The following is a 25,682-nucleotide window of genomic DNA, read 5'->3' as shown; positions in this document are numbered from 1 at the left end:
CAGGTGATAGGTGAAACCGGGAGAGGGGGAAGGGTGAAGTAAAGAGCTGGGAAGTTGATTGGTAAAAGAGTTAAAGGGCTGGAGAAGGGGGAATCTGACAGAGTGTAGAAGACATGGAAAAAAAGGGAAGGGGGAGGAGCACCAGAGGGAGGTGATGGGCCCGTAAGGAGATAAGGTGAGAGAGGGAAATGTGAAGGTGGTGGGGGGGGGGGGGGGTCAATTACTGGAAGTTCAAGAAATCGATCTTCAACAACATTTTGAGTTCCTCCAGCATCTTGTGTGTGTTGTTTGGATTTCCAGCATCTGCAGATTTTCTCATCTCAGTGCTTCAGTGACATTGCTGACTGTGAGGAACAGGTTGTTTGTCTTGACACCATGCCACTGGGCTTTCCAGCTCCTTCCTGTATGCTGTCTTGTTATTTGGGATGTGGTCCAGTAACGTGTCATCTGCAAACTTATAAGTGAGAGCAGAATCTGGAAGATAGCTGTGACTCTATAAGAAGTAATGTAAGGGTTGAAGGATGCAGCCTAGTGGGGCACCAGTGTTAAGGGTAATTGTGGCAAGGTTGTTGTTGCTTATCCTGACTGAATACAGTTAATTGGTCAGTTACTGAAGGATCCAGATGTGGATGGGGATGCTGAGTTCTCGGGCTAGGAGTTTGGAAATAAGTTTGTTAGGAATTACTGTTTTGAAGGTGGGGCTATAGTCAATAAACAGGAATCTTTGTTATCCAGATGTTCCAGAGCTGAGTGTAGAGCCAGCTTCTTGAGTACTTCTTGACGGTCAACAGTCATTAAGGCATGTTACTTTTTTTTTCCCCCTTTGGCACCAGGATGAAAATGGGTTCTTAAAGCAGGTGGGACCCCAGTTTGGAATTTGGAGAGCTTAAAAGATGTCTCCAAGTTAATCCAAAAGCCGATCCATGCAGGATCTGAGGACATGGCCAGAAAGTTTCCTCATGCTCACTCTCGGGAAGGCTGATCTGCCATCTGCAATGGTGACTGTGAGCATAGGTGCATTGGAGGTCAGGATGGGCTGATCTTCTGTTTGAAAAATGCTTGGAATACATCAAGCAGGAAGGCAGGTGGTGTTGCCAGGAAGATGGCCTCACTCTGTTTTGTAGTCTGCTACAGCATGCAAGCTTTGCCGCCACTGAAAGCTGCTCTGGTATTGTTGCTTGGCTTACCTGATAGCTTTACAAAGGTCATATCTAGATTTTCTGTTCAGGTCGGGGTGACCTGATTTGAATGGCTCAGACCTGGACAATAAGGAGTGGCTTTCTTGGTTCATCCATGATGTCTGGTTGGGGAATACCTGGATTAAATTCTTTGGTACCCAGTCTTTCACATGCTTACGAATGAAGTCTGTAGCTGCAGAAGTGTATTTATTTAGGTTAGCTGCTGAGTCCTTGAGTATGGACCAGTTCACGACTTGAAGCAGATGACATCCCACTGACTCGCAGCTATTTCAAATATACTGTTTATCACCCCCACCCTGCTTTCTATAGAGAAGCTATCCATATTTTCTCAATTTCTTCTCTTTTGCTGCATGTGAGGCCACCTACTCTAGGGTATCTGTAGTGTCTTCCTTCTTCCAGAAATGTTGCTTCTCCTTTGCCATGGTTGATAGAGCCCTCACACACATTTGCTCCGTTTCCCAAATATCTGCGATCGCTGCCAGACAGAACAGCCACAGAATTCACTGGTTGTTGCTTTCACCTCTGTGATCTCCCATTGCAACACATCATCTTCTGTCTTTTCTGCCTGCTCCAAGTGATCCTACCATGAATCATACCTTCCCCTCTTACCCCCTCCTCATTTCTGCTTTTTGCAGGGATCGCTCTCTTCAGGACTGGTCTGCTCCTTCTTCCCCATCCACTTCTCCCTGTTCCCCTGTACTTCCCCCTACAACTGCAGAAATTGTAACATCTGTCCCTTCTCTTTCAGCACCATCCAGGGACCTAAACAGTCCCTCCAGATTCTCCTGCACCTCTTCCAATCTGTATGTTGGGTTCCATGCTGAAGACTGATTGGCCAACCTGTGCTTGGTCTGCACTGGCCATCTCAGGCTTCCAGTTGTACGTTGTTTTAGCTCTCCTCTGCACTCCTACATCCAACAACAAACTGTTTATCCTCTGTCTTGTCCATTGCTATGGAGAGGCTAAACACAAACTAGAAGAACAACAGTTTATATTGGGTAGCTTACATTCTAAAGGTATGCACATTTCAGGTAGTCCCTACAATATTCACCCATCCATGTTCATCTTTATTTATGTCTTCCATCCACTCCTTTCCTGCCTGGTGCCTTCTGCCTATCGTCCCCTCTCCACCTATCACCCACCAATCTCCATCCCACCCCGCTATATACTGCCATATCTTCCCGCTTCCCAGTCAGTGCCGAGGCAGTTCTCAAACAGAAATGTTGACGTACGCAATTTGTCTCCAGACAATAATTAACTCTTGAGTTCTTCCCTCATTCCATTCTCTCATTCCAGAAGTCATTGACTTCAGTTTTTTTTGTCTTCTAGCTTTCTTTTGTCCCTTTCTGTCTCAATTTTCATGGAAAAGTGCAATAATGGGAATGAGCATTTGTACATAAATCATGGAAGCTAAGAGTATGAAGCTAATACTAGCAGAAATGGTCATGCAGCTCTAGAGTGAGAAAGACATGAGGCACTGAATACCAGAATATTGGAGGATTAGTAGCAGTGTGCCCTTTTCAAAGGGTTCACAGGAATAAGCCAGGTACTGTAATTTAAAATTACAATCAGCCTAAATTTATTCATGGGTATGATGAATACTATAATCAATACAGCTTTATAAAAGGCAAATAATTTCTGACATTTAAACATTTCTGGGAAGGTGAATGTATTGACGAAAGAAAACCAGTGAATGCTCTGGATAGTCTGTTCCTGGGTTACGAGCATGCAACCTATCGATTTCCCAACATATGAACCAGCCCCCATAATGTTACTACATTCAGAAATCCTACAAAGAGCAGAACTAGTTTCCTCTCTCTACTTTTAGTAATTGTTCATTCTTATCAATCTTTTGCACTTCTGATGCTATTTATTACAGTATTTTACCATATCAGTCTTGGTGTATTTTCTGACTCGAGAACAAAATCGACTAATGGGTGTCTAAAAATAGTGCCTGTTAGTTACCCTGGGATGCTCTGTATAGAGGTTATAAAAAGTTTATGATAATGTCTATTTAAGAAATAGTTTGGTAAAATTAATTCAAGCATTAATAAGGTGTTATATGTGTGGCAAGTTAAATAAATGATTATATAAGAGTTTTAAGTAAACAGATTTAAAAGAGTAATGCTTAGTCGATGTTTTTTAAACTAAGGGGCGGTATATTTTTCTGTTCTCGTGCATTTACTAATAGTACCATTGCTCCTCTAAAGTAATTACCATTTCTAACTTTAGTGTTGATCACTGTAACAGTAGGTATATTTGAAAAAATAATGGCAACACTCAGGGCTCCCGTAACAGAACTAGCTGCTGTACGTACTTTCTCTAGTATCATAGCATTAGTCACACTTTATGTAGATTCTTCACTTCTCTGAGTAGCTGTGAATCAGAGATGTCATGGATGTAGCTTTTCGATATGAATTGAATGTTTTGCTGTATCTAAATATTTCCCTTGCTGCTTCTCCGGATGTTGAAATTGAGCCAAGAAATCAGTGAAAAGGGACAGATATGGATAATTAATTTTATTTTAATTCACAGGAAATGTTTGCATGTGCTATGTTTGAAAACATTTCCTTTAACTAGTGCAATTTAATGTTCTCAATATACTAGCCACACAAAATTGGGTCCCAAATGATCATAAGCAAAATATTATCTAATTACTTTTTCTCTGATTTTCATCTTGAAGTTTTCCCCTTGTACTTCTCTGTTTTTAATTTGGCAGCTTTTTTAAAAAAATCTAACTTTGGAGTCTGAGTCTCTGTTTTGTGAATGTAATCTCATTTGGAAGTGAAAGCTCTTCAGATATCTCCTGCTGTTGAACAGTGACCAGGGATTTTCCAGCACAGTGAAGCAAGTTAATGAAACTGAGGTACTAAAATAAAAGTCAAGCTCATTGACATTTGTTCCTTTTTAAATAAAATCCATATGCATTCTAAGAGGTAAATATTCTGGTTAATTGGCCATTGCTTAATTGGGGCAGCCACTTATTTGGGACAACTCTTAAAGAATAAAAACTAATTGAGAAAATAGCCAGGTTTCCCTTTGTTTATTTGTGACACTATGCTGCTTAATTGGGACAGGAGGCTCTTGCAGAACAGTTTCTAGCTAGTGTCAGTTGTGTGCACTTGTGTGTCTGTTAGACACCGCACTGAGCTTAGAATGAACAGTTTTTAAATAGCGTCAGTTGCATGCGTTTGTGTAAATTTATTATCAATGTACATATATGTCACAAAATACAACCCTGGGATTCATTTTCTTGTGGGCATACTCAATAAATCATAATGGAATCAATGAAAGACCACACCAACGAGCCAGACAACCAGTGTGCAAAAGAAAACAAACTTCAAATTGAAGAAGAAAGAAAAGATAAATAATAATAAAAAATAAATAAATAAGCAATAACTATTGAGAACATGAGATGAAGAATCCTTGAAAGTGAGTCAATAGGTTGTGGGAACATCTCAGTGATGATGTGAGTGAAGTTATCCCCTTTGGTTCAGGAGCCTGATAGTTAAGGGATAATAAGTGTTCCTGAACCTGTCGGTGTGAGTCCTGAGGCTCCCCAACCTCCTCCTTGATAGCAGCAGTGAGAAGAGAACATGACCTGGGTGGCGGGGGTCTCTGACGATGGATGTTGCTTTCCTTCTACAGTGCTCCGTGTAGATGTGCTCAGTGGTGAGGAGGGCTTTACTTGTGATGTACTGGGCCTTATCCACTACTTTTTGTTCAAATATAAGTATTTTTTGTCAATAGTAATTGGCAAACAATAAGCAGTAAGACAATTAAGAACTGTTCTGCTCACTGTGGCTTCAAGCATTCAGCCTTGGAGATGCCAGAAATGGTCTGGAGTGAAAAAGAAATGGTTTCACTATTTCAGCAAGTTATGAACTACAAATAATTTAAAGGTATTGACAATATTCTTGAATGTTACAATGAAATGAAGTTTTGGAGGATGCCGTCATCGAAAGCATTGTATGAAGGCAGTCCATTATCTGCTCTGGGTGTTTATGCTGACTTTGTTTCTTTACAGTCAATCAAAAACACGGCAGCATCCACTGGATGAATTCCTTTGCCAATACTGTTAGGAACTATTACAGTTTTATAGTACTCTAAATGTATTGGTAATATTCTAATGTGTTCTGTATTTCATTTAAATACATAATTTGTTACTCCATTAAACAGTAGTTTGTCTTTTTTTTATATAGCTTTTTAACTATTTCAATGAAACTTCAGTTAATTGGAGCAGCTGCTTTATTGGGCCAAAATATACTGATCCCAATTACAGAATCCACTGTATCTCTCCAAGCACTATTAATAAGGAACTCTTGCTCTGTATGCTTCTTAATGTAATGCTGATATAGTACACTGCAATTTTTTTCAAACAGCTCACCTTTGCCAATGTAACCTAGAATGTGGCTTTATTTACCCGTGACAGAGGAATGACTAGTAAATAATTTATTGTGAAATCCTCGCTGAGTAAAATTTTGTTGGAACCACCAGTTTCACCATGTTCAAAATGAATAGAGTCTGGAGCAAACGAACAGATTTAGAAGGTTGAATCGGTTATTCGGCCTATTGCTGGTTACCCCTCTTCCCTATCCCTTTCCCTACTCCCATCATGGGGGGGCCCAGTCATGGCAGAATTCTCCAGCATATCTCTGGGTGAATCATTTCTTATCAGGATGTAAAACACCACAGATTTCGTTAGGAATTCTCAGGTTGCTAATTTGGAGCCAAAGTGGAGTTTTAAAAAAAATTAGTTTGGTTTAGCGTGATTTTGGTTAAGCTTTTTGAAACAAATGACTAATTAGTTACTCAAGTCTCAGGCACTTATTAAAAACTGCAAAGCTCAGTAACAGCTGTGGCAGAAGCCCAAGCCATGCCTTCACCTTTGAAGTCTGTACAATACTTCCAATGATCCTTTTGCAGGTTGGATCTGATGCCTGATTTGAGGGCTGCTGTTTGACGCCCACCGTATCCATTAAAAGTAAGTCCACCTCAATGGGGGCACAAGCAGAATTTCTGGGTGGTATGTCTGGTTCAGTGCAGTCTTCCCATATTTATAGACAAAATATAAACCATTTGCTGTTTTTAACAAAACAGCTAGACAAAATGGATCAAATGTTCAGAATTCAGCTCTGCTTTTATGCTGTCTGGCAGAATACTTTTAGAGAAACCAGTCCTTTGTGTCATTGAGATGTCTGCCTCTAGGACTTCAGCTATTCAGTGATTCTCTTCCCTTCTTGGTTCTCAGACACCATTGTCAATCATAGTCATTAGCTGAGTGGTGCATTGTTGTTTGATCTGTTCCAGTATGACATTGGGGTCACCTCTGCATCAGTACCGATATAACAGCTGAGATCTCATTATTGTCAATAGACATTTCATCACTGTCAAATAAAAATCCAACCTTTGTTGCAAAAATGCTTGTAATTGCGTAATGGGATTGTAAGCCAAAAGATAAGCACATTTCTGGAGTTCTGTCTGAAATCTTTTGGGATGGAAAAAGTCTTTTTTTAGTGTTAACAACTTACATGATATTTATAGCAGTACTAAATGGAACGTTTCAGCAGGAAGTAAAAGTACATTTTTGTTACAGGCAACTTATTTAAGGCTAAAGTCCGAGAGCCATTGGGAGGTTGCAGATGGGATTAACTGAAATACTTGATTTTGGAAACTTCATTTACCAGCAGAACATGGAGAAACCAGAAATAACACAAAAAAGATTGAAAAAATTGCTTAGAATGTTCATCCTTTTTGATGAGGTGTTGGGGGTGGGGGGGGGGGGGAGTATTTCCTAGAGTTCAAAGTTCAAAATAAATTTTTATCCAAGTACACATATGTCATCATATACAATCCCTGAGATTCATTTTCTTGCGGTCATACTCAGTAAATCTATAGACTAATAACCATAACAGAATCAATGAAAGACTGCACTAACTTGGGTGTTCAACCAGTGTGCAAATGCTGTGCAAATACAAGAAGAAAGAAACAGCAATAAATAAATAAGCAATAAATGTTGAGAACGAGATGAAAAGTCCTTGAAAGTGAGTCTGTAGGTTGTGGGAATATTTCAATGATGGGGCAACTGAAGTCGAGTGAAGTTATCTCCTTTGGTTCAAAAGCCCGATGGCTGAGTGGTAATAACTGTACCTGAACCAGGTGGTGTGTGTCCTGAGGCTCTTGTACCTTCTTCCTGATGGCAGCAGCGAGAAGAAAGGTGGGAGTCTCTGATGATGGATGCTGCTTTCCTGTGACAATGTTTATCGTAGATGTGTTCGATGGTGAGGAGGGTCTTACCTGCAATGGACTGGGCTATGTTCACTGCATTTTGTAGAATTTTCTGTTCAAGGGCATTGGTGTTTCCATACCAGGCTGTAATGCAGCCAGTCACTATACTCTTCACCACGCATCTATCAAAGTTTGTCAAAGTTTTAGGTGTTACGCTGAATCTCTGCAAACTCCTAAGAAAGTAGAGGTGCTGCCATGCTTTCTTTGTAATTGCACTTATGTGCTGGGCCCAGGACAGGTCCTCCAAAATAATATCACTGTTGATCCTCTGATGAGAAATGGCTTATGGGCTTCTGGGTTTCTTCTCCTGAGGTCAATAATCAGCTCCTTGGTCTTCCTGATATTGAGTAAGAAGTTGCTGTTATGGCACCACTCAGCCAGATTTTCAATCTCTCTCCTGTATGCTTATCCATTACCATCTTTGATTCAGCCTGTGACGGTGGTATCTTGAATACAGCATTGGAGCTGTGATTAGCCACACAGTCATAAGTGTAAAGCAAGTAAAGCAGGGGCTAAGCACACAGCCTTGTGGTGCACCTATACTGATGGAGATTGTGGAGGAGATATTGTTGCCAATCCAAATTGACTGTGGTCTATAAGTGAGGTAATAGATGATCCAATTGCACAAGGAGATATTGAGGCCAAGGTCTTGGAGCTTATTGATTAGTTTTGAGGGAATGCTGGTATTGAATGCTGAGCTGTAGTTGATAAAGAGCATCCTGATGTAAGCATCTTTGCTATCCAGATGTTCCAGAGTTGAGTGAAAATCCAATGAAAAGGCATCTGTTGTGGAACTGTTGTGCCGGTAGGCAAATTGGAGTGGATCCAAGTCACTTCTCAGACAGGAGTTGAAATGTTTCATCACCAACCACTCAAAATACTCCATCATTGTGGATTTAAGTGCTACTAGATGATGGTCATTGAGGCAGGTTACCAAGTGCTTCTTGGACACTGGTGTGCTTGAAGCAGGTGGGTACCTCAGACTGCCAAGTGAAAGGTTAAAGAAATCAGTGCACAGTCCAGCCAGTTGATCAGCACAGGTCTTTAATACTTGGCTGGGTACGCCATCTGGGTTTTTGCTTTTTGTGGGTTTACCCTCCTGAAGGCGCTCGTATGTCGGCCTCAAAAACTGAAGTCACAGGAACATCGGGGGCTGTAGGAGTTTGTTATGGTTCCTCCATGTTTCCTCCAGCACAAAAGGCATTGAGCTTATCTAGAACCAAAGCAATGCTGTCGCCTCTGTCTCTTAACTTTATAAGGGGTGATAGTACTCAAGCCCTGCTACGAATGTCAAGTATCCTTTATTGATTCAGGTTTAGTATCGAATTGCCACTTCGCTCATGAGTTAGCTTTCTGGAGATTGTACTTGGATCTTTTGAAACTTTTTTGGTCACCAGACTTGAATGCCTCTGATCTGGTCCTCAGCAGATTGCGGATTTCGTAATTCATCCTGGGCTTCAAGTTGGGGAAGTCTCTGAATGATTTTGTGGGGACACCCTCGTCTACAACTGTTTAAATAAAATCCATCATAACCATGGTGTATTCAGTCAGGTTCACAGATGAGTCTGGTATTACAAGTTAAATGTTGATGGTATTTGGGCAGGGTTTTCTTCAAACAAGCCTGGTTGAAGTACCCAAATATGATATAAGATGGGTTGGGATGGACTGTTTCGTGTTTAGAGACAACATCTCAAGTATGTCAAGTGCTTGATTGTGGTTGGCTGCTGGTGTTATGGAAACTGCAGTCAGCATTATGGAGGAGAACTCCCTTTGTAAATAGAATGGATTGCATTTGATTGTTAGGTGTTCATTGTCGGGAGTTTGTCAAAACCGCTTCATTGGAGCACCTCTGATAGTTTATAATAAAACACATACCTCCACCTTTTGGTTTTTCCAGATCAGCAGTTTGGTCCATACGGTTGATTGAGAAGTCTTCTTGTTTGATTGCTGCATCTGGTGTGCCAGAGAAAACCATGTCTCCCTCATGCAAAAAACACAATAATCCCTCATTTCTCTGCAATGCAGCAATCTTGCCCCCAGGTCCTTAATTTAGTTCAACAGTGATTGCACATTCTGCTAACAAGATGCTGGGTAGAGGGAACTCGCCCCTCCTGCCTTGCTTTCGGCCATGGTAATGAACCTGAAAGGTGCTGTACTTTATTGGTTCGCCAAGTCCTTCAGAAGATAAGGAAATCTGTAGATCATTAAGTTGATTTAAAAGCACATTGCTTAAAGGGTAATTACATGTTGCAGATTGCAGTGAGGGTAATTCGATAGGAGGCATTTTTAGAAGTATTATCCACAGCCCGCAGAATGTCACTGGTGCCGTCTTAGCTGTTAACAAGATGGTATAACTTCAGGAATGAAGTCAGAGGAACTTTGTTTTAGACTGCACATTTAGAAATGTGGAACATCAAAACTATAAGAAGGCACAAAGCATGACTATTTAAAATAGAACAAATAAATATTTTAAGAAAATTTAAAAAGAGAAAGCAAAGTATCTGTGTGTTTAAACCCTTTCAATTGATCAACTCAACTACTGTATATTGATTGGGCCAAATTGCTTCCGTGAGTATGATTTTTTTTTTTGTTTAACAGTTCATAGAGTTATACCGTACAAAAACAGGTACTTCGGACCAGCTGGTCCGTGTTGACCAAGATGTCCCATCCAAGCTGGTCTCATTTGCCAGTGTTTAGCCCACAATCTGCCAAACTTTTCCAATCTATGTACCTGTTGGAGGTTATTGTTGTACCTGCCTCAATTGTTTCCTCTGTCAGCTCATTCCAGACATATACCAACCTTTGTATAAGGAAAGAAAGTTCTTCGTATTTGATCTTTTCCTTCTCACCTTATGCCTATGCCCTCTAGTTCATGATTTCTGGTGTTCCAAGGGATAACGTCTCAGCCTGTCCATCCTCTCCCTATTCCTTAGTCGCTCAAGTCCTGGCAACATCCTTGAGTTTTAGAATCAGTTCTGTTGTCTCTGGCATTAGTTGCAAAATTTGTGGCAGCAGTATTGTGTAGGCATAACAAACTACTGTAAGTTACAATAAATAGAGGAATAGTGAGGTAGTGTTCATGGAACATAATGAGTGTGGGTCTTCAAGCTGTTGTATCTCCTTCCTAATGGTAGTAATGAGAAAAGGACCGTTCACTGGGCCATTGCTCAGATGCAAAAGCATTTGGACCAAGGTATCAAACAAGGAAGCATCACACGTGTGATGCTATGCAAAGGGACAAAGAATCTCTAATGTAGTGATGTTTTATATTATTTCACCCAGTACTACATATCTTTTACATAACTAATGTACAGCATTATGCAAGACCAATATTAATTCCTGAGAACATAAATAATTTTACTGAAATGCTCAGGGTCATGGGGAATGGTTAACTTTTCCCTATAAGGTAACATTCTTCGGAAGAACTCTTCACTTCTTCAGAAGGGATAACCACTGCATCATTATTCAAATCCCATCAATTTGTCCTGAACTGTCATACTTGGCAGCACATTTCAGAAATATGACACTCAAAAATAAATCCTACATATAATTTGGATTTTCCTGGAAAAATGGATTTTGCAAAATCAAATGAGATTCTTAACTTCATACACAGAGACATAAAATACAAGAATGAGGAAGTTGTACCAGATCTTTATAAGGTGCTGTTTTGGCCCTAGTCAGGCTATTGGTTCCAGTGTTTACTTAAAACTCCAAAGAAAAGGGTAGGGAGATTCCTAGAAGGGATACTTGGAATTAAATAATTTATGAACTCTGTGAGATTTAATTTCAATTCATCTTTTTAAAAACTTCTGGTCCCTCAACCAATCCTGGCACAACACACCTCCCAGACTTGTTTTCCTCGGCTTTCTTAACTGAATGCTATTGTACTCCTGGTTTGATGTTTGATATTATGTGTGTTATCCGCTTGCTTTTTGCTATTTGCACAATTTGTTCTTTTTTCACAGGTTAGGTTTTTGATGTTTTTTGTTAATGGGTTCTGTGATGTTTCTTTGTTTCATGGCTGCCTGTGGGAGGACGAATCTCAGGGTTGTATTCTGTATATTTACTTTGATAATAAATGTACTTTGACTTTGTCCCAATTGGTGAGACTCATTATAAGTGGATGCCACCTTTTGACAATGTCCTCAATGGTAGGGAGAACTGTAATGGAACTGATAGAATCTATGGTCTTGAGCAGAGCCATTTTATGGATTATATTAGTAATACTCATAGGGTATTACTCTGCTTACTTTTACTTAGTTTTTGTATAGCTTGGAGTCCAAAAACTGCAGATGCTAGAAATCCGAAACAAATGTTAAAAACTTTGGACAAGCTGCATCGAAAGGGTGAGGAAATTATGCCAACCTTTCATAGAAACACAGAAAATCTACAGCACAATACAGGCCCTTCGGCCCCCAAAGTTGTGCCAAACATGTCCGAACCTTAGAAATTATTAGGCTTTACCCATATCCCTCTATTTTACTGAGCTCCATGTACCTATCCAAAAGTCTCTTAAAAGACCCTATCGTATCCGCCTGCACCACCATTGCCGGCAGCCCATTCCACACACTTACCACTCTCCGAGTAAAAAAACTTCCCCTGATATCTCCTCTTTACTTACTCCTCAGCACCTTAAACCTGTGTCCTCTTGTGGCAACCATTTCAGCCCTGGGGAAAAAGTCTCTGACTATCCACACGATCAATACCTCTCATCATCTTGTGCACCTCTATCAGGTCACCTTTCGTCCTCCTTTGCACCAAGGAGAAAAGGCCGAGTTCACGCAACCTATTCTCGTAAGACATGCTCCCCAATCCAGGCAGCATCCTTGTAGATCTCCTCTGCACCCTTTCTATGGCTTCCACATCCTTCCTGTAGTGAGGCAACCAGAACTGAGCACAGTACTCCACGTGGGGACTGACCAGGGTCCTATATAGCTGCACCATTACCTCTCGGCTCCTCGGCTCAGTCCCACGATTGATGAAGGCCAATACACCATATGCTTTCTTTACCACAGAGTCAACCTGCGCAGCTGCTTTGAGCGTCCTATGGACTCGGACCCCAAGATCCCTCTGATCCTCCACACTGCCAAGAGTCTTACTATTAATACTATATTCTGCTATCATATTTGACCTACCAAAATGAACCACTTCACACTTATATGGGTTGAACAGCAGGCAGTGAAGAAAGCTAATGGCATGTTGGCCTTCATAACAAGGGGAGTTGAATATAGGAGCAAAGAGGTCCTTCTGCAGTTGTACAGGGCCCTGGTGAAACCATACCTGGAGTATTGTGTTCAGTATTGGTCTCCAAATTTGAGGAGAGACTTTCTTGCTATTGAGGGAGTGCAGAGTAGGGTCACGAGGTTAATTCCCGGGATGGCGGGGCTCTCATATGTTGAAAGATTGGAGCAACTGGGCTTGTATACACTGGAATTTAGAAGGATGAGAGGGGATCTGATTGAAGCATATAAGATTATTAAGGGATTGGACATGCTAGAGGCAGGAAGCATGTTCCCGATGTTGGGGGAGTCCAGATCCAAAGGCCACAGTTTAAGAATAAGGGGTAGGCCATTTAGAACGGACTTCAGGAAAAACTTTTTCACCCAGAGGGTTGTGGATCTATGGAATGCTGTGCCTTAGAAGGCAGTTGAGGCCAATTCTCTGGATGCTTTCAAGAAAGAGTTAGATAGAGCTCTTAAAGATAGCGGAGTCAAGGGATATGGGGAGAAGGCAGGAACAGGATACTGATTGTGGATGATCAGCCATGATCACATTGAATGGTGGTGCTGGCTCGAAGGGCCAAATGGCCTACTCCTGCATCTATTGTCTATAACTGTATCTGCCACTTCTCAGCCCAGTTTTGCATCCTGTCAATGTCCGGCTGTAACCTCTGACTATCCACAACACCTCCAACCTTTGTGTCATCAGCAAGCTTACTAACCCGTCCCTCCACTTCCTCATCCAGGTCATTTATAAAAATCACAAAGAGTAAGGGTCCTAGAACTGATCCCTGAGGCACCCCACTGGTGACCAACCTCCATGCAGAATATGACCCGTCTACAACCACTCTTTGCATTCTGTGGGCAAGCCAATTCAGGATCCACAAAGCAATGTCCCCTTGGATCCCATTCCTCCATACTTTCTCAGTAAGCCTTGCAAGGGATACCTTATCAAATGCCTTGCTGAAATCCATGTACACTACATCTACTGCTCTTCCTTCATCAATGTGTTTAGTCACATTCTCAAAATCACCACAGTTCCTGTACCCTACCATAACTTCCCTGTCTGATTGGAACATACCTATACAGAACTCTACACAAATATCCCCTGAATATTTGCCACATTTCTTCCATATTTTTCACAGAGAACATCTGTTTCCAGTTTAAGCCTCCAATTTCCTGCCGGATAGCCTCATAATTCCCCTTACTCCAATTAAACGCTTTTCTAACTTGTCTGTTCGTATCTCTCTCCAATGCTATTGTAAAGGAGATAGAATTATGATCACTATCTCCAAAGTGCTCTCCCACAGAGAGATCTGACACCTGACCAGGTTCATTGCCCAATACCAGATCAAGTACAGCCTCTCCTCTTGTCGGCTTATCTACATACTGTGTCAAGAAACCTTCCTGAACACACCCAACAAACTCCACCCCATCTAAACCCCTTGCTCTAGGGAGATGCCAATCAATATTTGGGATATTAAAATCTCCCATCATGACAACTCAGTTATTATTACACTTTCCAGGATCTGTTTTCCTATCTGCTCCCTGATATCCCTGTTACTATTGGATTGCCTATAAAAAACACCCAGTGAAGTTATTGATCCCTTCCTGTTCCTAACCTCCACCCACAGAGACTCCGTAGACAATCCCTCCACAGCTTTCACCTTTTCTGCAGCTATGACACTATCTCTGATCAACAGTGCCACGCCCCCACCTCTTTTGCCTCCCTCCCTGTCCTTTCTGAAGCATCTAAAACCCGGTACTTGAAGTAACCATTCCTGTCCCTCAGCCATCCAAGTCTCTGTAATGGCCACCACATCATAGCTTCAAGTACTGATCCACGCTCTAAGCTCATCCACTTTGTTCACAACACTTTCATGTGAAGGACCCTTTATCAGAACTAGAAAATTGAAAAATTACTTTTAATTGCAAGAGAGGAGGATATGGAGAGAACAGAAGGATTGACTGTGATAGCATACAGAGAAAATTTATCATCAGATCAAAAACTGGTTATTAGATAAACATTAGAAAAGGAGAACAAACTGAAGCAGAATATTTTGGTTGGAAGCTGAACAGAGACAGCACGCTGACCAGGAGATGAGCTCACATTGGCTATGATTGATGCATCTATTAAGCCAAATATAGGAATGCTACAGCATAATTGGGATGGAGAGGTGAAAAGGAAATTGCTGATTAATATTAAAAATTGAACAATTCATGTTCAAAGCATAAAATAACAAAAATGCTTTCAATTTCACTACATTTCCTTTCAGCCAATGCCTTAGCTTTCTCCATCATGATCACATCATTGCATTAGAGTCATGGTCATAGAGAAGTACAGTACAAAAGCAGGCCCTTTCGCCCATCTAGTCCATGCTTAAAACCATTTGGACTGCATACTCCCATTAGCCTGCACCAGGACCACAGCCCTCCATACCCCTCCCAGTCATGTATCTATCCAAACTTCTCATAAACATTGAAATCAAGCTCGCATGCTCCATTTCTGCTGGCAGTTTATTCCACGCTCTGATGGCCCTCCTGAGTGAAGAAGTTTCCACTCATGTTCCCCTTAAACTTCTCACCTTTCACCCTTAACCCATGACCTTTGGTTGTAGTCCCACCCAACCTCAGTGGAAAAAGCCTATTTCTACCTCTCATAATTTTGTATACCTCTATCAAATCTCCTAATCCTTATACATTGTAAAGAATACAGGTAGTCCCCGAGTTACAAACGTCCGACTTACGGACAACTCGTACTTACGAACCGAGGAAGGAGAACGCCGTCCGCCATTTTAAGTCGTTGCCGTTGACACTGTGTTGAGTATTCAACTTTGTATTTGGCTTAAAATTTTCTTAGGAAGATTCACCCTGACTCTCCCACCCCACCGTTCCGGTCGGCTGGTGGCGCAGTGAGATCAGCGCCGGGCTGGAGAACAGAGGTTTCCGTGTTGGGTTAATGTCGATCCAGTGACTCCTGTACCATCCGTGCTGGTTTGATATCGAGCTCGCAACTCGACCTTGTAAAAAAAATGCTGCCAACTCCAGTTTAAATTCCCACGCGGAATATTGTGGATGATCAAATACACAAACCCAGCACAGCCCCCACATGTCCTATTCAGCCTGTCTCAGTGTGGTGGTCCTTAAGACCCAGTGGACCTTGAGAGCCGGCGGAAGTCGGGACCCAACGCCCGCAGTGGTCCTGTTCTGTTGACGGTGTGCGGTGGTCCTTAAGACCCAGCAGACCTCGGGAGCCGGTGGAGGTCGGGACCCGATGCCCGCAGTGTTTCTGTTCCATTGACGGGAAGCAATCGTGATTGAAAATAAAGTGGAAATGATAAAGGGTTTGGAAAGAGGTGAAACGCCATCGGTCATTAGAAGAGCGTTAGGCTACAGTCGGTCAATGATCAGAACAATTTTAAAGGATAACGGATAAAGTGAGAATAATGGAGCATTTGAAAGGCCCTGCCCCGATGAAAGCTACAATTATTACTAAGCAACGCAGTGGTTTAATTATTGGAATACATATGTTTCTTAAGTGTTTTATATGCATAGAAAGGTAAAATATATACTATACACTAAGACAAACGTTTGACTGACGCTAAATAATACTGGATGTACTTGTTCCGACGTACGTACAAATCCGACTTAAATACGGACTCAGGAATGGAACTCGTTCGTAACCCGGGGACTGCCTGTCTAGTCCTAACTTATTCAGTCTTTACTTATAACTCAGGTCCTCCAGACCCGACAACATCCTTGTACGTTTTCTCTGTACTCTTTCAACCTTGTTTACATCTTTTCTGTAGGTAGGTGACCAAAACAATACTCCAAATTAGGCCTCTCCAGCGTTTTAATAAACTTCAACATAAAATCCCATCTGCTGTACTCAATACTTGATTTATGAAGCTTTCTTTACGACTCTATCTAATGCCACTTTCAATGAATTATAGATCTGTATTCCCAGATCCCTTTGTTCTACCATACTCCTCAGTACTGCACCATTTACTGTGTAAGACCTACCCTGGTTGGTCCTGCCAAAGTGCAAAACCTTGCACTCGTCTGCGTTAAATTCCACTTGCTATTTTTCAGCCCACTTTTTCAGCTGATACAGATCTCTGCAATCCATGATCACCTTCCTCACTGTCCACTACACCCCCAATCTTGGTGTCATCTGCAAATTTGCTGATCCAGTTAATCACATTATCCGGATCATTTATACAGATGATCATTTATACAGACCAAGGACCAAGGACTCTGCACTGATCCCTGCAGCACACCACTCGTCACAGGCTTCCGGTCAGAGAGACAATCCTCTACCACCGGTCTCTGGCTTCTCCAACAAAGCCAATGTCTAATCCAATTCATTACCTCATTCTGAATTCTAAGTGACTGAACCTTCTTTACCATCCTCCCTTGCAGGACCTTGTCAAGTGCCTTACTAAGGTCCATGTAGACATATCCACTTCCTGCAGACATTTTCCTGCTAAATTCCTTGAAAAACTCTGTAAGATTGGTTAGACATGACGTACCACATAGGAAGCCATACTGATTATCCTTAATCAGTCCATGTCTATCCAAAAGCTTATATATCTGATCCCTTGGAATACTTTGCAGTAACTTCCCTATAACTGAAGTAGACTCACCGGCCTATAATTTCCTAGTTTATGAAACACCGTGTCAGGCCCTGGGGATTTAGCCACCCTGATTTGCCTCAGGGTAGCAAACAGGATTCATGCAGTTGATGCTGCTTTGCCTCACTTCTATAGATTCTGTCCATAAATTGAGTAAATACAGATGCTAATAATTCATTTAATATTTTGTCACTTGCAATCCTTTTGCTCTGAACATATCTTTAGAATTTCTTAGGATTCTCCTTTACCTTATCTGCTAGAGCAACTTAATGTCTTCTCTTAGCCTTCCTGATTTCTTTCCTCAGTGTTCTCTTGCATTTCTTATACTCCATATACTCCTCATTTGTTCCTAATATCTCTTGAAAACCAAGGTTCTTTACAATTGTTATCTTTACCTTTTATTTTGACAGGTACATACAAGCTTTGTACTCTCAAAATTTCATTTTTGAAGGCCTTCCACTTACCAGGAACACCTTTGACAGAAAAGAGCCTGTCCCAATTGCCACTTGCAGATCCTTTCCGACACCATCAAAATTGGTCTTTCTCCAATTTAAAATCTCAACCTGCGGACCAGACCTATCATTTTGCATATCTATTTTGAAATTAATGGCATTGTGGTCACTGGATACAAAGCATTCCCCTACACAAACTTCTGTCACTGACCTTGTCTCATTCTCTAATAGCAGATCCAGTAACACACGGTCTCTTATTGGGACTTCTACGTACTGATGAAGGAAGCTTTCCTGAACACATTTGACAAACACTATCCCATCTAGTCCTTTTACAGTATAGGTTTGCCAGTTAATATATGGAAAGTTAAAATCACCTTCTATAACAACCTTATGTTTATGTTTAACCTCATTAGCATCATCATGCCTTTCTTATTTCCCAGTTCCACCCATAGTGCCTCACTAATCACATTCTCTAGTCTGTCCTGACGGAGCACTGCCATGACATTTTCCCTGACTGGTAATGCCACCCCTCCTTCTTTAATCCCTCCCACTCTGTCATGTCTAAAACAACAGAACCCCAGAACATTGAGCTGCCAGTCCTGCCTCTCCTGCAACCAAGTCTCACTGATGGCAACAACAGCATAATTCCATGTGTTGATCCAGGCCCTGAGCTCATCCACCTTTCCTATGATACTTCTTGCATTGAAATATACACAGCTCAGGGCACTAGTCGCACCCTGCAACATACCATCCAGGAATCTCGTTCTCGCCCACAGAACTTACTGTCCTTTCCCCTAACAAACAAATCCCCTATCACAACACGCCTCTTCTCCCCCACCTTTCCTTTCTGAGTTACAGAGGCAGACTGTGTGCCAGAGACCCGACTGCTGTGGCTTTTCTCTGTTAGGTCATCTCCCCCCAACAGTATCCAATCTGTTGTTGGGGTATGGCCATAGGGGTACTCTGCACTGGCCATTTAACTCCTTTCCCCTTCCCAATTGTCACCCATTTTCCTGTGTATTCCATTAGTGTTCTGGCCTCCAGAGGTGCAGTTCATTTTGTACAAGCATCACTTCCTGTACGTAAACTGTTTTTATATCATTTCCTACACGGGTGAATTTGGATTCACTTTGAAGCACATGGTAGAAAGACATCCATCTCCATCCCCTCTTTATTTGTCCTCGAAACAGCAATATCTGTGAGTCTTAAGCTTCGTTAATATTGGTAAACATTTAGTAGATATATTTTGAAGGAAGTATTATGTTTATTTCTTATTGTTAGTAAGATAATGGCATCATGAGTTTACTCTTGTTTGCATGGTATAGTTATGGAGTATTGCGTGCGGCTATTACTTTGACTAACACCGATTGCGAGAACAATCAACAGCATTAGTATATTTAAGAACCTGATGTTTCTGTATTGTATTTAATGCATATTTTGCTGAGCTTTCTGCAGTTTCACAAGTAAGACCTCTTTTAAAAACCTTGAAAGAAGCTTCCGTCTCAGGTGATTTGTGAGAAGGTGTTTAACTAACTGAAGAGCTTTGTATGTACGCATTGCAAAGGCAGTAGAATTAGCATTTAGAGGCCGTTGTACACTTGTATATAATTGGAAAGAAATGGCCTAAGAATCTTTAATGTTGGTTCCATGAAGATTCGCAGCATCAGGTTAAGCATAGACAATGCAGGTTGCCCTTTCTCAGCTGCTATTTCATTAATTCTCTGTGCTGGAGAGTGGCAAAAGCACAGAATGTACATTCAATATCAATTATCAAGGGCAGCACTGGAGCAACTTTACTGACTGAGTCATGTGTATCCTGAATAATTTAGCTGCCAGATTGTGTTAGACCTTCGTAGAACCAACATTCCTTGACCTCGTCCTTGCCAATTTAAATGTTGCAGATGTGTCTGTACAGGACAGTACTGGCAAAAGCAAGCACCATTTAGTGACTGTGGAGATAGAAATTCCGCTTTCATATCTGTGCAAACTTACTCGAAACTGATCTGCCTGCTCAAACTGGACAGTCTTGAGATACTGTGAGCATCAGCAGCAGGATAATTGTTTCACAACAGTCAGTGACCTGGTGGTCTGGTATATACCTTACTACTGTTGTCAAGTCAGAGGGTCATCACTGGTTCAGTGAGGAGCACAGATGGGCTTACAGGTTGCATTAAATACTAAAAGCTGCATGCAATAGATAATGAAAATGAGTTCCACTAGTGCAACTGTAATGCTGCAGTGTGAGTAGGAGGATGGAAGAAATTAGCAGGATTTTCAGATCTGGATTCTTTATGGTGATCCTTAATAGTAAGTACTTGTGCACAATTATCAGTTATGAGTTTGATTTGTGATTGATCCTGGCTACAGGTCCCCTATGTTTTGGATGTTCCATTTCCTTCCCACGTCCCAAAGGCATGCTATAATAATCAAGACATAGAGGAGGTAAAATAGAAAAAGGAATCAATGCAAGATGATAGGCTTTGATAAAAATAACTTGCAGACCTGATGGGAAATAAGGACCTGTCTTGGCCCCAGCACTTAAGTGCAATTACAAAGAAAGCACGGCAGTGCCTCTGCTTCCTTAGATGTTTGTGATGATGTCATGCCAAATCTAAAACTTTGACAAACTTCTATAGATATGTGGTGGAGAGTATATTTTCTGCCTGTATCACAGCCTGGAATGGAAACAGCAATGCCCTTGAATAGAAAATCCTACAAAAAGTAGCGGATGGACTTCCGGTAACATGGCGATTGCTTAGCTGCTCCGAACTTTTGTTCCGTTACTGTCGCTACCTTTGCACTAAATGTCTCCATTTTATAAAGCTTAGATAGGAATTTTTTCGGTATCTCTTACTTGCCTGTGAATATATCTAACCTACAATGTCTAGCAAGAGCTCTAAATCCGGGAGAAAAGAAACTACGACTTCGTCGGGCGTGACGATGGAGGCGCTTGAAAATCTCCAAGACGAAATCTTAAAGCAAATTAAAACCGCTTTCAAACAGTTAGAAGACAAACTGGATCGGATCAACGATAAAGTGGACAAACATGCTGAACACTTATCTCGCATCGATTCGACTTCTGAAGCTTTAGAAAGTCGGGTTCGATACTTGGAGACTCTCTGTTCCAGCTTAGAGGAAAAATCTAACAAACTTCTTTCCAAAATGGTGGATCTCGAAAATCGTAGGAGACGCTGTAACATCAGAATTCTGGGATTACCAGAGGTGACTGAAAAGGGATTAACCGTGAAGTCTTTCGCCGAGTTTCTCTGTGAGATATTGGGGAAGGATCTGCTTCCAAACCCGCCCGAGCTCGAACGGGCACACAGAGTTAATGTCCCCCCCGGAATTCTGGGCACCCGTCCGCGACCAGTAATCTTGTGTTTCTATCAATACCAGGTAAAACACAGTCTGATTGTGGAGGCACGTCGCAGAGGCTCTTTTTCTTTCCAGGATACAACCATTCGCTTTGTGGAAGATTTTGCACCCCAGACTTTAAAGATGCGCGCTGAGTATAAAGGCGTAATGAAAGTGCTTTTTGATCGTGGTTTCAAACCTTCCTTTCGTAATCTTGCTGACCTAAGAATCAAGTTTAATACTGGGGAATTCAAGTGGTTCAAATCAGCGAGGGAAGCCGAAGCGTTTGTGGCAAGTCTTCCGGCTATCCAGTCATCTTCGGAATCTGATCGGACTTCCTAAAATGGTGGATAAGTACTCCTCGTAGTAAAATTACTTTCTCTGGACTCGGAATTCACTTGAATCACTCAGACATTATTCACTGAAACTCTAAAGGCTGTTGACAATCTCTCCCGGGATTTGGTGTGTGTGTAATCTATTTTCACCTCTGTATAACTTTACCTACAGAGTTCTACAACTAAATCTAACTTGTTTTGGAGGTTTGAAGTCTTTAGTGAAGGCCTCCCTGTTTGTCGGTTCACAGTTCAACTGCTGATTTATTTTTCCTCTGTTTTAAATACTTATTTATTTTATCTTTTTCTTTTCTTCACCCCTTTTTTTTCCATTCTCTGAATGTTTTTTTTCTCCCTTCTCGGTAAACGGTTGATAAATACTCGTCTTGAATTTACAATTTTCCCCTTCCTCTTTTTTTTCCTTTTCCTTCTTACCTTTTATTTTCCCTTTCTCTTACTTTATCCTTCTATAATATTTCGCGGGTAGATTAGTTTTGGTTTTCTTCCGATTTTCTCTGTATTAAGTTGTATATCTCGGCAGAAGGTGTTCTAATCTGTAGTTATGTTTCCTAGTGCATAAACTAGTTACTGTTTGTTATAGCATTTATACGGAACTGCTGTCAATGACACAGATCTGGAAGTTGTATTTGGGTTAATTTCTTTGGTAGAGCTAGCTACTTGTTTTGGTAGCCGTCTAGTTTTGGGTTGTGTGGGTGGGATGGATTTTACAGTTCCAACATTTCTTTATTGTTTAGGACATGTTTATATTTTGACCTTACGAATCTATGTTTACATCTCTGCTCCCAGACTGCTATTGTACTGCTTGACTTTTTATATGCCTGCTGCCTTTTATGCATTAGTAATTGATAATGGCTAGTGCACTTAAATTTGTGAGCTGGAATGTAAAGGGACTGAACCACCCTGTTAAAAGGAGGAAGGTATTCTCACATATTAAACAACTCAAAGCTGACATTGCTTTCCTCCAAGAAACTCATATTCGTTCATTATTCGGTTCTCAATTCGGATTTAAAGTTCCATAAGATCTGGGGGCCTTTTATTGACTACTTTCATAACCTTCCTCTTGACTAGGGTTTTTTTTTCCCTTCGGTCCCTTGCTTTCAGCTCCCTTTCTTTTCTGGTAGTAGGCATTATTATCCTCTGTTGCTAAGTGTATTCACAGTCTGGGAGTTTGATTGTCCGGACTTATACTCTCTATATTGTGTGGTGGTTGGTCTGGAATTGTTTTTTTTTCTTGTGTTGTGGGGTTTGGGGAGGACACTAAGCTCACTTGTCTTTAATTTAGGTGCTTTTTTGTTAAATTCTCTTCCTCTGTAGCATATTGATATTGTATGCTTAACCTTGCTCTGTATTAGATAGATAGATAGATAGATAGATACTTTATTCATCCCCATGGGGAAATTCAACTTTTTTTTCCAATGTCCCATACACTTGTTGTAGCAAAACTAATAACATACTTAACTCAGTGAAAAATATGATATGCATCTAAATCACTATCTCAAAAAGCATTAATACTAGCTTTTAAAAAGTTCTTAAGTCCTGGCGGTTGAATTGTAATTGTATTAATGCTCCTCATTGGGATTTGGGGTTTTTAATTTTGTAAAATGTTTTGAAAAACTAATGAAAAAAATTAAAAAAAAAGTAGCGGATACGGCCCAGTCCATCTCAGGTAATGCCCTCCCCTCCACTGAGCACATCTACATGGAGCACTGTTGCAGGAAAGCAACCTCCATCATCAGGGGCCCCCACCACTCAGGACGTGCTCTCTTCTCACTGCTGCCATCAAGAAGATACAGGAACATCAGGATTCACACTACCAGGTTCAGGAACAGTTATCATCCCTCAACCATCAAGCTCTCGAACCAAAGAGAACAATTTCATTCACCTTCACTTGCCCCATCACTGAATGGCTCCCACAACCTATGGACTCACTTTCAAGAATCCTTCATCTCATGTTCTCAATATTTACTGCTTATTTATTTATTATTTTTTCGCTTTTGTATTTGCAGTTTGTTGTCTTTTGCTCATTGGTTGTTTGTCCACCTTGTTGGGACTGGTTTTTCATTGATTCTGTTATGGTTCTGGATTTACTGAGTATGCCTGCATGGAAAATGCAATATTGGGGTTGTATATAGTGACATGTATGTACTTTGATAATAAATTTACTTTGAGCTTTGAAGTATGGAACTAAGACTGCTAGGACTGAGAAGGATCAGATGGGTTGAATAGCCTGCATTGTGTTATGTCAACCTTCCTTTTTGATGTCCCATAATTAAAACAAGATTTGCTAACACCGTCATGGTATGTCAATATGTTTAGAATAAAGTTAAGGAGAACGCTTCAACAGAAACAAATAACCCATTTTCAATTGTAATTTTACTCTAGCATTCTAGAAGAGAACTACCTCAGGCGTGGTTAGCAGCAGCACCGCACCGATGGGCATCAAGCCTACCCATGAACACAGTTGTACTGTTTGTTCCACAACAAGAAGCGTGGGTAGTAGAACGAATGGGTCGTTTTCACAGAATACTTGATCCAGTAAGTCACTTCACTGATTGACCGAAACAGGTACCAGGGTGGTTGACTGTTATTGAGTATAGGTAATTATGATAATTAATTGCCGAGTGTTTGTTGATTATAATATTTTAAATGTGTGTAATAATTAAAACCCCTCAGTCATAACAATTTTTCCAGGCCACTAGACTCCACAGACTTTGGCAGATGTCATCATTGGCAGCTGCCTGATCCTAGAGGACACCTGCTGGATATAGATCCACATAGAGCTACATATCAGCTTTATAGGGTTGGTCGTTTTGAGGTTAATTTATAAATGAATCCCTTAAACTGTTCAATATTACAGTTGGGAAAAAGAAGCTGAAGAGTAGATTTGAAAGGTGGGGGATAGGTGAAACTTGGAGGGGGAGGAATGAAACAAAGAGCTAGGAAGTGGATTGGTGAAAGAGACAGAAGGCCATGGTAGAAGGATAAAAAGGGGGGAGAACCAGAGGGAGGCAGTGGGCGAGCAAGGAGATAACATGAGAGAGGGAAATGGTGAAGGGGGGGGGCCACTACTGGAAGTTTGAGAAGTCGATGTTCATGCCTTCAGGTTGGAGGCTGCCCAAACGGAATATAAGTGTGGCCTTATCCCGACAGTGGAGAAGGCAATGGATTGATATTCCCCTCTCATATAACCAGATAACAATTACAGCACGGAAACAGGCCATCTCGGCCCTTCTAGTCCGTGCCGAACGCTTACACTCACCTAGTCCCACCGTCCTGCACTCAGCCCATAACCCTCCATTCCTTTCCTGTCCATATACCTATCCAATTTTACTTTAAATGACAATATTGAACCTGCCTCTACCACTTCTACTGGAAGCTCGTTCTACACAGCTACCACTCTCTGAGTAAAGAAGTTCCCCCTCGTGTTACCCCTAAACTTTTGCCCCCTAACTCTTAACTTATGTCCTCTTGTTTGAATCTCCCCTACTGTCAATGGAAAAAGTCTATCCATGTCAATTCTATCTATCCCCCTCATAATTTTAAATACCTCTATCAAGTCCCCCCTCAACCTTCTATGCTCCAAAGAATAAAGACCCAACTTGTCCAACCTTTCTCTGTAACTTAGGTGCTGAAACCCAGGTAACATTCTAGTAAATCTTCTCTGTACTCTCTCTATTTTGTTGACATCTTTCCTATAATTCGTTGACCAGAACTGTACACAATACTCCAAATATTATCTCCTTGCCCACCTATCGCCTCCCTCCCCCGTCCCCCTTTTTCTTCTTTCTTCCATGAGCTTCTGCCTCTTTCACCAATCAACATTTTAGCTCTTTGCTTCATTCCCCATTCCCACCCCCTCCAAGTTTCACCTATCACCTAGTGTTTCTCTCTCCCCTCCCCCCCCCCCCACCTTTCTACTCCTCAGCTTTTTTTTCTCCAGTCCTGCTGAAAGGTCTCAGCCCGAAACGTCGACTGTGCTTTTTTCCATAGATACTGCCTGGCTTGCTGAGTTCCTCCAGCATTTTGTGTGTGGCATTAGAAGTTACCATTCTTCAATACACAGAATGGGAAACCTGAAAGTACCGGTAGTCGTGGCTAAAGCTTGTGTATTTGTAAATAGCTTTTAAATATTTATCTGAGTTTTATTTTCAGATGAGGTCACTGGAATATTTCTTTCAGAGTT

The 25,682-nt window shown here is 41.3% G+C and overlaps 1 protein-coding gene across 1 annotated transcript in view; it reads left to right on the top strand.

Annotated features, from left to right (window-relative positions):
* The window catches only part of stoml2 (stomatin (EPB72)-like 2), a 46,830-nt gene that overhangs the window by 3,833 nt on the left and 17,315 nt on the right, over positions 1-25,682 (top strand). The window contains exon 2 of the mRNA XM_073064345.1: positions 23,882-24,034. Coding sequence (XP_072920446.1) covers positions 23,882-24,034 — 153 coding nt within the window. The remainder of the gene's footprint in view (positions 1-23,881; positions 24,035-25,682) is intronic.

This window comes from Hemitrygon akajei, chromosome 13 (genome assembly GCF_048418815.1).
Source record: "Hemitrygon akajei chromosome 13, sHemAka1.3, whole genome shotgun sequence".
Classification (NCBI taxonomy): domain Eukaryota; kingdom Metazoa; phylum Chordata; class Chondrichthyes; order Myliobatiformes; family Dasyatidae; genus Hemitrygon; species Hemitrygon akajei.
The sequence above is the reverse complement of the archived record's forward strand: the minus strand, read 5'-3'. Positions and strand labels throughout refer to the sequence as shown.